Raw genomic sequence first — 12,479 nt, 5'->3', positions numbered from 1 at the left:
TGTAAGAATTTGCTGCACCAATAGTTCCTGGTACTAAAGAGGACTAAATATTGTGTGGATGTGCACATTGTGCAAGAGCAGAATGCCACCCCTCACAGTCAGGTAAGCCAATGTCTAAAGTGGGCTCACCCTTTGCCCAATGCTAGGTGTTGTGGTATGTGGAATCAAAATTTGAATGACACTACAACACAAAATGGATGAATAAGGCTGACTGAAAGCCCCTAAAATTATATATATATTTATATATATATATATATATATATATATATATATATATATATATATATATATATATATATATATATATATATATATATATATATATATACATATATATATATATATACACACACACATATATATATATATATTCACACACATATATATATATATATATATATGTATAGGGCCTACTTATAGGGGCTTTCAGTCAGCCTTATTCATCCATTTTGTGCTGTAGTGCCATTTACATGTTTATTCCACCTACCACAACACCTAGCATTGGGCAAAGGGTGAGCCCACTTTAGACATTAACTTACCTTTTGGGTTTAATAAATATTATATATATATATATATATGAAACACGAGAACAGCCCTTAACGGGGTGAGCTCTTACCAGCTGGTGCTGGCGGCGAGACAAGGGCCAGATCTCGCTTTTGTATGTTCGCAATGATGAAATATGCAGCACTCTTCTTGGTTATTTTAACTTCTTGTTTCGAACAGTCAGTTCTTGATCACTGTAGTTTTCTAGAGTGCTGCATATTTCTTCATTGCGAACATACAAAAGTGAGATCTGGCCCTTGTCTCGCCGCCAGCACCAGCTGGTAAGAGCTTACCCCGTTAAGGGCTGTTCTCGTGTTTCATATATATATATAATATTTATTAAACCCAAAAGGTCTTGGCTAGCGACATACCTAAAATACACACTGTCCTACTTACTCTGCCCTCTGAGACCCCTCTTTGAGCCCACCCTCTCATATCCTCTCTTACAGAGAGGTCCCGCTCTCGCAGAATATCCCTTATTGACGCCTGCCATTTACACTATGTTGATTTATTTAGTGGCCCATCATACCCACCGACTATTAACTCTTCTTAATTCTGAGCACAGTCTCCCTCCATAATAACAACCCACTTTTTTGAGAACGCCCATATTGCAGACCTCAACTCCTCCCAGAGGAGACACGTTCCCAATTCTCCCATCCTTTTCTGGGTCCTTGTCAGATATCACTCTTGCAGAGCCGAGGAGTCTCTTCTCCGAGGGCCTCATCACATAAAGTGAGCACAGGAAGTGCGAATTTAAGACTGGTCTCTGCCACAGTGTTTGACTGACCCATGCCTTACAAAGCTGAACAGGTGTCTTAAAGGCATGAGCTGCATTTGCTTGGGAATGTAGCAGCTTTTGTTAACATTTGTAAATTTAAAAAAATAATAATAACACACCACAATAAACACATATAGCAACTTAACACAATTAAAACACATTAAAATACCAAAAAATTCAAAATGTATAGAGAACAATTACTGTACAGCACAACTTAACATAGCAATAATGCAGCGCAAAAACTAAATACAAAAAAAACAGTAAATGTGCAAACATTGTGTTCACAGGTAGGCACCGCTGGGATTTTGCTTTCAAAAGGCAGTAGTACATTGTGTGCGATTGACCACCAAGGACAGGGAAATGTTTGGTGATCCGGCCCCTGGTCCTTGAATTCTCTCATGGCTCAGTTCAGGAGCTTTGGATGCTGGACAGCGCCCTTCGGGGAGAAGCGCGGGCACGAGATTAACACGGCGTTGGAAAGAGCGTTTAAGGGCTGCCCGGAGTCAGGGAGCGCGCCCACTAGCTGTACAGTAGTAGTTCTGACGTGCACGTGCGTTGGGCAGAGTTGAAGAGCGCGCTCGGGCTGCAATGCATAGTATTGGTTCCGCTCACCGACCTGTGCAGAACTCTTGTGCATGTGCTGCGCCTTCACTCCTAACCACCTTTCCTCGGCGCTTTCCTTCTCTCTCCCATTTCCTAGGTTCTGTTCCCTTTAGCGCCACTAATTATCTTCGTTCATTCTCTTTCCTTCTCGCATGAAGTTCTTATTTGCTCCTCCTCTTACTTCTCTACTTCACCCTTCCTTCGTTCATTTCCCCTCCCCGACACTTTCTTCACCCCCGCATCCCTCTGTCTTCCCCTGGTTCTCTCTCCTTTATCCCCCACTTACCTCCCTCGACCCCCCCCCTCTCTGTGAATGTGAGTGTGCCTGCGTGTGTGAGGGGGGGGGGGGGGCAATGGCGGGTGGGGCGGAGGTCTGGTCCCTCAAACATTCACCCAGTCTAATATTTCTCCCGGTATCCATAGAAAAGGGTAGAGGAAGGGTGAGGCTGGGTGGGGGAGGGGAGGGGTGGGGACATTAACCCCTCTGGTGCCGTTAACTTATAATAAATCACAACAGTGCACTCCCTGGAGGCCCTAATAGGACAACATCACAACTGAAACCTGCGTAGCGCGGGTGGCTCCTAACTGGGGGGTGCTGTGGCGACAGATGCGTCGCCCCTGTTTATTAGCTGGTTTTCCTTATTCGGGGGAGGGGAGCCGCACAATGCTGCCTGGAGAGAGATGCTGCCTGCCTGCCCGCCTGCAGGGGTTACTGGTCTAGGTGGAGTCGGCTGTGCATTGGCTGCGGCGCCTCACATGGGCAGGGTGGAGACTCTCGCACCGCGAGCGCTCCTCCTCGCATTCACCACCGGAGCGGGGAGCCCAGATACTGGGAGGGGACCCGGAACAGCAGCAGCAGCACCCCTCCACTGGGAGGGCAGGACAGTCACCAGGGACAGGCTCCCCCTGCTGCGAGCCCAGGCAGAACAGAGGTGGTCCCGCGCGCCGATCTCTTGCCAAGACCCGCAGCCTCCAGTTGCGTAAAATATACCGGAGGCGCATGATGACAAAGGGGTCAGGGGCTGGTCGAGACTCCTTCCCCGGCGCCTGAGCCTCATCCCTGATCCAGCTCAGCATCCCCGGGCTGTTCCACCTGGAAGGCAGAGCCAGGCACCCCGGGAGCAGCGGCTCGTCCAACCCCAGCTCATCATTTGGAGTATCAGTATCTTCTCCGGCATCCCCGGCAGAATCCGGTACCTGGGTACCAACCTCGCCTACTGCATCCGTGGCAGCAGGCTCTAATTGAGGCACCGGGCTACCAGCCTCTCCATCTGCGTCCCCGACACATTCGAGCAACAGGGTACCAGTCTCTCTCCCTGCATCCCTGGCAGATCCAGGCACAAAGGTACCAGCCTCTCCTCTTGCACCAAGCTCTCCTGCATTCTGCATCCCCGACAGGATACCCACCTCTCCTCCTGCACCCTTGAGAGAAGCAGGCACGGCAACAGTATCGCCCATCCCTACATCTCCCACACCAAGGTACCAGCCGCTCCTCCAGCATCCCTGTCAGATTCAGGCCCAGGGGCGCCAGCATCTCTTGCATCCCCGCCAGATCCCGGCATAGAGACACCAGCCTCTTCTGCATCCCTGGCAGATACGTTCACTGGGATACTATCGCCTGCTCTTACGCATCCCTCGTAGGTCCTTACTGCAGGGGCAGCAGTCTTTCTCTTCCTACCTCCCTGACAGACCCAGGCACCGTGGTACCACCGTCCTTCCTCCTGGAGCCTGGACAGAGCAGGGAGTGGAGGACCAGACTCCCCGCCTGCATCCCCTGAGACACAGGATGGAAAAGGGACAAGCAGGGAGTGATTTAATGCCCCGAGTGTGATTTTCTGCCCTCTGTGGATTCTTTTCAGAGGCGAGGGGCACTTTGGGGAGATCTGAATGGTGTTTTGAATCCGGCAAATGCATCTTTGGGCACTGTGACATTTGGGTGATCTTTGTTGTTGACTGGATCTTGCCTTGGCTCCCGCTTTCTACAACTCTGTTAATAGCAGCTTTTTTTGTGTGTGAGCCCCTTTACCTCTGTGTGACCCCCCACCCAACACCTGCTGTGTTCTGGCTCCAACCTTTCATCCCAGTCTGCCTTGGGCACTCCTTTAGTACCCTCTATATACAGCTGTTGCATTGGCTTTACTTTCTGTAACCCTCCAGGGGAGGAGGTACATCTGCTGACCTTCTCTGCCCCCCAGGGAAGTCCTCCTGCATCCTAGGGGGGGATGCTCCTGTCTCCCCTTGCCTTGGATTCTCACTGCCGGTTCTCTGCATCCTCAGGATCATGGCTCGCTTTGGAGAGGATCTGCCCACTCGCTATGGTGGTGGAGGGCCAGCCGGCACGGCCGGGGGCCGGGGCAGCAGCCGCCAAGGAGGGCCCCAGCCTGGTGCAAGGGTGTACAAGCAGTCGATGGCCCAGAGGGCCCGGACCATGGCCCTCTACAATCCTATCCCCGTCAAGCAGAACTGCTTCACCGTCAACCGCTCCCTCTTCATCTTCAGCGAGGACAACATCATCCGGAAGTATGCCAAGAGGATCACCGAATGGCCATATCCTTTTCCAACATGGGGTACTGGGGACCGAATGGGAATAGGGAGGTGGGGAGGTTCTAGGCTTATCGTTGCAGAGAATCACAAATGGCCGTATCCCAGAGATGGGTTTGGTGTAGCAGGGCCATACCAGAGAATCACGAATGGCTGTATCCCAGAGATGGGTTTGGTGTAGCAGGGCCCTGGCAGAGAATCACAAATGGCCGTATCCCAGAGATGGGTTTAATGTGGAAGGGCCATGGCAGAGAATCACAAATGGCCGTATCCCAGAGATGGGTTGGGAGTAGAAGAGCCATGCCAGAGAATCATGAATGGCCGTATCCCAGAGATGGGTTGGGAGTAGAAGGGCCATGCCAGAGAATCATGAATGGCCGTATCCCAGAGATGGGTTGGGTGTAGAAGGGCCATGCTAGAATATCACGAATGGCTGTATCCCAGAGATGGGTTGGGTGTAGAAGGGCCATACCAGAGAATCACGAATGGCTGTATCCCAGAGATGGGTTGGGTGTAGAAGGGCCATACCAGAGAATCACGAATGGCTGTATCCCAGAGATGGGTTGGGTGTAGAAGAGCCATGCCAGAGAATCACGAATGGCTGTATCCCAGAGATGAGTCTGGTGTAGAAGGGCCATGCCAGAGAATCATGAATGTCCGTATCCCAGAGATGAGTTGGGTGTAGAAGAGCCATGCCAGAGATCACAAATGTCTGTATCCCAGAGATGGGTTGGGTGTAGAAGGGCCATACCAGAGAATCACGAATGGCTGTATCCCAGAGATGGGTTGGGTGTAGAAGGGCCATGCCAGAGAATCACAAATGTCTGTATCCCAGAGATGGGTTGGGTGTAGAAGAGCCATACCAGAGAATCACGAATGGCTGTATCCCAGAGATTGGTTTGGTGTAGAAGGGCCATGCCAGAGAATCACGAATGGATGTATCCCAGAGATGAGTCTGGTGTAGAAGGGCCATACCAGAGAATCACGAATGGATGTATCCCAGAGATGAGTCTGGTGTAGAAGGGCCATGCCAGAGAATCATGAATGTCCGTATCCCAGAGATGAGTCTGGAGTAGAAGGGCCATACCAGAGAATCATGAATAGCCGGAACCCAGAGATGGGTTTGATGTGGAAGGGCCATGGCAGAGAATCACGAATGGTTGTAACCCAGAGATGGGTTTGGTGTAGAAGGGCCATGCCAGAGAATCACAAATGGCCGGAACCCAGAAATGGGTTTATAGAAGGGCCATGCCAGGAAATCACAAATGGCCATACTCTTTTCCAAATCTTCAGAGCAGTGGGCGAAGATAGAATGGTTTGATCAAGAGGGGTCTTTCTGAGAACCATAAATAACCATGTCCTTTTCCAGTGTGGGGTCCTGGGTACTGACTGGGGAATAATGGAGATGGCTAGGCCTAGGCGTGTTTTTCCAGAGAATCATGAATGGCCAAATCCCCTTCAATTGCTGGGGAGTAATGGGCAAAGGAAGATGGGTTTAGTCTAGAAGGACCATGCCAGAGAATCACAAATGGCCATATCCTTTTCCACTGTTGAAGAGAGCATTGGGCGAAGATAGAAAGTTCGGTTTAGAAGAGTCATTGTAAGAGGATCAATGAATGGCCATAACCTTCTTCAGTGTGGGCATACTGGGCACCGGAATAGAAGAGGTAGGTAGGGTGTAGGAATGTCATTCTGGAGAATCACAAATGGCCATACCCTCTTCCAATGTTGGTGATTGATGGGTAAAGAGAGATGGGTTAGGTCCAGTGTGGGTTTGGGGTTACTGACTAAGGATAAGGGAGGCGAGTAGGTTATAAGCATGACATTCTAACAATGCAGGAAAGACCGCACCCTCTTTGAGTGCTGGGGAGTGAATGGCAAAGGGGGTGGGCTTGGTCTAGAAGGGTCATGCCAGAGAATCACGAACGGTCAGGCCCTTATCCAGTGCAAGGCAAAGATAGGCTGGTTTGGTCCAGCAGGGTCATTCTAAGAGTATCACCAAGTGGCCATATCCATCACCAGGATACGTCCAGGCTGGAGGTTGAAGGGTTTGGTCTAGAAATGTCATGGAAAGCCAATATATATGTTATCAATGCGGAGAACCGGAGGCAGATCAGTGGAGTTGGGGAGAGGGACGGTGGGCTGGTTCTAGAAAGGCCATTCCAAAGAATCGCTGGTCATATAATTTTCTATTTTGTGGAACTTGGGACAGTGATGAAGGATTTGGTCTCGAAGGGCCGTTCCACGAGTTAGCCAAATATCCCTATCCTCTCCTAGGGTGGTGGGGGCTAGTAGAGAATGTTGGCAGAGGGAGATCTTATCAGTTATACAGTCTGGAAAGAGATCTGTTTTTATTCCAAGAGAAGTACACTGAATGCCCCCCTCTTCACCAATGGGAGAACAGAGGAACCGGAGGGAATATATGATCTGAAAGAGTCAATCAGAAACTCCAATAGGCTCAACGAATAGCCATCTCTGGTTTGAGGGTGAGTATTAAGGTAAGGTTGAGGGTAAGAAGGATAAGTAGTAGTGCAACTCTGAATGGACATATCCTTTCCTAGAGTAGGGAGCCAGGGATGGATTGTGGTGGAAAAGACATCAAGGCGTGGATACGGCTGAGAAGCGTCATGCTCGGAGGATCACCAAATAGCAATGTTCTTTCCTGGTGAAAGGGGACAGGGTGTGACGGCTAGGCTGATGGAGAATGAATAGAGTCTAACGGGCTCATTGGTTCATTCTATAAGGATCGTTGATTCACCATATGCGTAACCAATGTAAGTGATCATGGTAGGAGCTGGGGACAGGTGATGTGCATAGGAGCACTAATTGCACATCTCTGGGGCAGCAGAGGTGGGCTTTTATGCAGTCAGTGGAACTGAGCTGGAAAAGAGTCATGAACAGGAGAGGTTATTTCAATTGGATCACCGAATGGCTACATCCTGGTGTGGGATATTAAATGGGTCGAATGAGAAGGAGAAATTGTGTAGGGTCTTCTAGGATCTTAAAGTCATTCGAAGAAGATAATCAAGTAATATGTCCCTTACTAGTGCATAAGTGCTGACAGATGGTAGGGCTGAGGTGGGCAATCGAGAAGGTCTACATGGCTCAGGCTGTGTGGGAAGGGGATGGAGCCAAGATTGAGGGGTGGGTTTGGAATGCGGATTAGGAGCAGGGCTGGGATTTGGGACTGGGGTTGGCTCCAGACTGAAAGACAGGAGCAATTTAGAAGCAGGGGCTGGAACAATGGACAGGGCCGGGTCTGTAAGTACAGGCTGGAGCCAGGCATAGGGGCTGGAGGAAGGCCTGAAGGCAGGGGGTTGAGTAAGTTAGACTGAGGGATATGTCTAGCGACAGACCTAAGAGAATGGGTTGTAGCAAGGCCGAGGGGAAGGGATAGAAACGAGGTATTGGGCACAGGCAGAAGTTAGACTGGGCAGAGATTGATTTCAGAGCAAGGAGTAAAGCTTGACCCAGGTCGAAGGGAACAGGCACAGGGGCTAGCGTTATAGCCATGCATAGGGGCAGGGAGGTGCCCACTGCTAGACCTAGGGCAGGCGTTTTAACCAAGCCTGGGGAAGAGACTAGAGCAAGTGTGGGTCGAGGTTGTAGTTAAGCCAGCAGAAGATCGGAACAGGCTCAAGGGTACGCCCTGGTGCCAGCGGAGGGACCGAACCAGCAGGGATTGGAGCTGGGTACAAGGGCAGGGCTGGGACCAGGGCAGAGTGGGGGTTTGGGCCAGGGTCAAGAGAATGGCCTGGAGCAAGAGAGATTATAGCATTCTAGCGGTCAGGGCCCTGGAGATTCATTCAGAATAGGCTGTGGAGAGAAAGGGCTAGGCTGGCAAGGGAGGACTCAAGAGGATCTGAGAGAAGCTCTTCTCTCTCAGGAGAAGAGATGGCGGGTCAATGGAAAGGGTCGCTGCATTTTGACTACTGGGTTGTGAAATATATTTGGGTACTTTCTTAGTGCAGAAGTGGGTATATTGGGGCGTCACAGGCCGTGCAGAATTAAATGTGGCACACAGGATGTGGGGTCGAGCGTGCATGCAGGACTGCAGTGAGCACAGCCTTAAGAGATGATCGGGCCTTCTGTGCCATCACCGACCTATGAGCGTGGTGTGTCCCGCCTGCTGGCAGAGAATGCTCATTGGAGCGACGCTCTGGATGCCAAGGCTGGGCCCAGATCCCGGCAGCAGGGACTGACGCTTGACTCCATGGCCTGGAAGCAACAAGATGGAGCCGGAAGTCGTCACTGCACCTTTGCACGTCACATGTATATGTATGTTTGGTGTGGGCAGACATGCTCCTGTGCTGAAGACGGGGGGCACACGACCCTTGGCGGAGCCTGGGGTGATGCTCAGCGCGGCCTGACTGGGGGGCGCTCCGTCTTCTCGGTAGCGGAGGCCGGAGGAAGGCGCCTTCCCCCGCAGGGCTGCTCCGCTCGCTCCCGCAGGCAGAGGGGGGAGGGGGTGGGGGGGGGGGGCTGCGCTCAAGGACCCTTTGTCCAGTGAAAGCAGGGGCACCTCCGCTGCCTTCCGCCACCTGTGGGGTCTCCCTGTGTCCATCAGCGTAGGCAGGCTGCTGGGCACTCCTCCCCCACCTGAGCCCACCGGTGCAGACTCCCTACTCCCCCGTCACCTAGCAGCGGGGCGGCGTGGTGGGTCTTCGGATTTCCCTCAACGGATGCGGGGGCTCCGTGTTTCCCCAGCATAAAACCCTTTTATGGATATCTGGGGGCGGCTGGAGTTGCGCTGTCCGTTTGTAGCCGTGAGGCCTCTATATTTCCCCCAGCATCCGTCCTGGGGGGCCAGGGCTCCGGCTTCCCGGCCACTTCCTTCTCCCGGCTTTGAGGGCAGTCCGTATCCCGACAGCACATGAACCTCTGAGGGGGGGGGGGCTCCTTCATGGGTGCGCTCCCCCCGCAGGCGTCTTCTTCTGGCTCTGCAGGCGCTCAGGGGGCCCCGTGTCTGAGGAATGCATGTTTGAGGGGTTGAATTCCCTCACTTGGGCATGTGTGGGGGTGGGGGGGCTCTCTGTTTCGTAAGGCGGGGTTTTATGTGTGAATTTAGGTCTGCCTTCCCCAGCATGTCGCCTCCGTGCCAGCCCCGGCAGTCGGGGTCCCTGGGTGACTGGAGGCATCGCGTCCTCGTTAGGGCTGCCCCTTGCCAACCTGGGCACCGGGGTTTATGTCTGACTGGAAGATGCGCTTCCTTAGCTCGGCTAAAGGGGCTTCACTGTGTCACATCGCTATTGGCCGAGTGCCTCGCGGAGGGCTCGCTTCCTCAGCATGGCAGCCTCCCCCGTGCCACCCTCGGCCAGTGGGGCCTGGAGGGCACGCTTCCTCAGCAGGGCTGCCCCCTCCGTGCCACCCTCGGCCAGTGGGGTCTGGAGGGCTCGCTTCCTCGGCATGGCCGCCTCCTCCGTGCCACCCTCGGCCATTGGGGCCTGGAGGGCTCGCTTCCTCGGCATGGCCGCCTCCTCCGTGCCACCCTCGGCCATTGGGGCCTGGAGGGCTCGCTCCCTCAGCATGGCAGCCTCCTCCGTGCCACCCTCGGCCAGTGGGGCCTGGAGGGCTCGCTTCCTCAGCATGGCAGCCTCCTCCGTGCCACCCTCGGCCAGTGGGGCCTGGAGGGCTCGCTTCCTCGGCATGGCAGCCTCCTCCGTGCCACCCTCGGCCAGTGGGGTCTGGAGGGCTCGCTTCCTCGGCATGGCCGCTTCCTCCGTGCCACCCTCGGCCATTGGGGCCTGGAGGGCTCGCTTCCTCAGCATGGCAGCCTTCTCCGTGCCACCCTCAGCCAGTGGGGCCTGGAGGGCTCGCTTCCTCGGCATGGCCGCCTCCTCCGTGCCACCCTCGGCCATTGGGGCCTGGAGGGCTCGCTTCCTCGGCATGGCAGCCTCCTCCGTGCCACCCTCGGCCAGTGGGGTCTGGAGGGCTCGCTTCCTCGGCATGGCCGCCTCCTCCGTGCCACCCTCGGCCATTGGGGCCTGGAGGGCTCGCTTCCTCAGCATGGCAGCCTCCTCCGTGCCACCCTCGGCCATTGGGGCCTGGAGGGCTCGCTTCCTCAGCATGGCAGCCTCCTCCGTGCCACCCTCGGCCATTGGGGCCTGGAGGGCTCGCTTCCTCAGCATGGCAGCCTCCTCCGTGCCACCCTCGGCCAGTGGGGCCTGGAGGGCTCGCTTCCTCAGCATGGCAGCCTCCTCCGTGCCACCCTCGGCCATTGGGGCCTGGAGGGCTCGCTTCCTCAGCATGGCCGCCTCCTCTGTGCCACCCTCGGCCATTGGGGCCTGGAGGGCTCGCTTCCTCAGCATGGCAGCCTCCTCTGTGCCACCCTCGGCCATTGGGGCCTGGAGGGCTCGCTTCCTCAGCATGGCAGCCTCCTCCGTGCCACCCTCGGCCATTGGGGCCTGGAGGGCTCGCTTCCTCAGCATGGCACCCTTCTCCGTGCCACCATCGGCCAGTGGGGTCTGGAGGGCTCGCTTCCTCACCATGCAGCCTCCTCCGTGCCACCCTCGGCCATTGGGGCCTGGAGGGCTCGCTTCCTCAGCATGGCAGCCTCCTCCGTGCCACCCTCGGCCATTGGGGCCTGGAGGGCTCGCTTCCTCAGCAGGGCAGCCTCCTCCGTGCCACCCTTGGCCAGTGGGGCCTGGAGGGCTCGCTTCCTCAGCATGGCAGCCTCCTCCGTGCCACCCGCGGCCATTGGGGCCTGGAGGGCTCGCTTCCTCAGCAGGGCTGCCCCCTCCGTGCCACCCTTGGCCAGTGGGGCCTGGAGGGCTCGCTTCCTCAGCATGGCAGCCTCCTCCGTGCCACCCTCGGCCATTGGGGCCTGGAGGGCTCGCTTCCTCAGCATGGCACCCTTCTCCGTGCCACCCTCGGCCAGTGGGGTCTGGAGGGCTCGCTTCCTCACCATGCAGCCTCCTCCGTGCCACCCTTGGCCATTGGGGCCTGGAGGGCTCGCATCCTCAGCACCCTGGTTTTCGGGGTCTATGCCTGGCTGGGCATTGCTCAGGACGGCTGTAGGGCCTTCTCTGTGTCACACACCTCTATCGGGTGGGTGCCTGGCTGGAGGGGCTCGCTTCCTCGGCAGGGCTGCCCCGGCGCCATCGACCAGCCACGGACTCTTGCGTGTTTTCGCAGCAGAGTTCCTTTGTCTGGCCACGGCCTGGCTCCCGGAAGTGCTCCCCTGCCGTGCCCTGACTCCGCTGCCACCAGCAGTGCTTTAGTAGAGGGTGTCTCCAGGGAGCACGTTGTTTTCTTCCCCGGTGCAATCACACACACCTATTGATCCTGCGTTAGCGCCAGCCAGAGAGGCCTAGCTGGAGCCTAGCAACCACGGGGCCGCGCTGCCGGCCTCCCCCACAGGCCTGCTGTACGCCGCCGGCCCGCTCTGCTCACACAGGCCGCTCTCTCACCCTTGTACCGCCAGGCCGGCTCTGCCCCAGAGACGTCTTAAGGCATGGGCAAAGTGGGCTCCGGCCCAGGGCCCCAGCCTGTCAGGGCCCCCTGATAGAGTCAGCTCTGTTCTACAGAGAGTCTTGCTGTGATGACCTTGAATAATTCTTAAACAGATGGGTTTAAATACCGTTTTCCTTTAATTTATTTTTAATGTCTGTGATTTGTGAGAATATTTTACCTTTTGTAGAAAAATGTGTTTGTTTCCTGCAAATCCATCAAAAAAGTTACCTTTAGATCAAAACAGAACCTCACTTATGAGAAATGCTGCTACTGTATGACAAAATTACAAGCACGTCACTATCCCTGAATATTAGATGGAAACACATTTAAAATTTGCACCATTGTGCGTGTGCACTGTCCAAAAAGGGCATGAAAGAGATGAAATTGGATCATGAATTCAAAGCTATTCTGAACAGGGGCCCCCAAAATACGATTGGTCCAGGGCCCCCAAAATCCTTAAGATGTCCTGCTCTGTCCACAACGGGATGCACCATTGTGCAGCTCATGACCGGACCACCTGCGAAGGCTCCCAGCATCAGCGCTATCAGAGGGCTTGGGCTGC

At 54.7% G+C, this 12,479-nt stretch overlaps 1 protein-coding gene across 1 annotated transcript in view; it reads left to right on the top strand.

Annotated features, from left to right (window-relative positions):
* The first annotated feature begins 3,845 nt into the window (after nucleotides 1–3,845).
* Nucleotides 3,846–12,479, top strand: part of CACNA1B (calcium voltage-gated channel subunit alpha1 B) — a 1,091,759-nt gene continuing 1,083,125 nt past the window's right edge. Inside the window, exon 1 of the mRNA XM_086921120.1 lies at nucleotides 3,846–4,471. Within this exon, the coding sequence (XP_086777246.1) occupies nucleotides 4,206–4,471 (266 nt within the window). The 5' untranslated portion in view covers nucleotides 3,846–4,205. The remainder of the gene's footprint in view (nucleotides 4,472–12,479) is intronic.

Source organism: Lissotriton vulgaris, chromosome 5 (assembly GCF_964263255.1).
Source record: "Lissotriton vulgaris chromosome 5, aLisVul1.2, whole genome shotgun sequence".
In the NCBI taxonomy this organism is placed as follows: domain Eukaryota; kingdom Metazoa; phylum Chordata; class Amphibia; order Caudata; family Salamandridae; genus Lissotriton; species Lissotriton vulgaris.
Note: the sequence above shows the minus strand (reverse complement) of the source record. Positions and strands in the feature narration are given on the sequence as shown.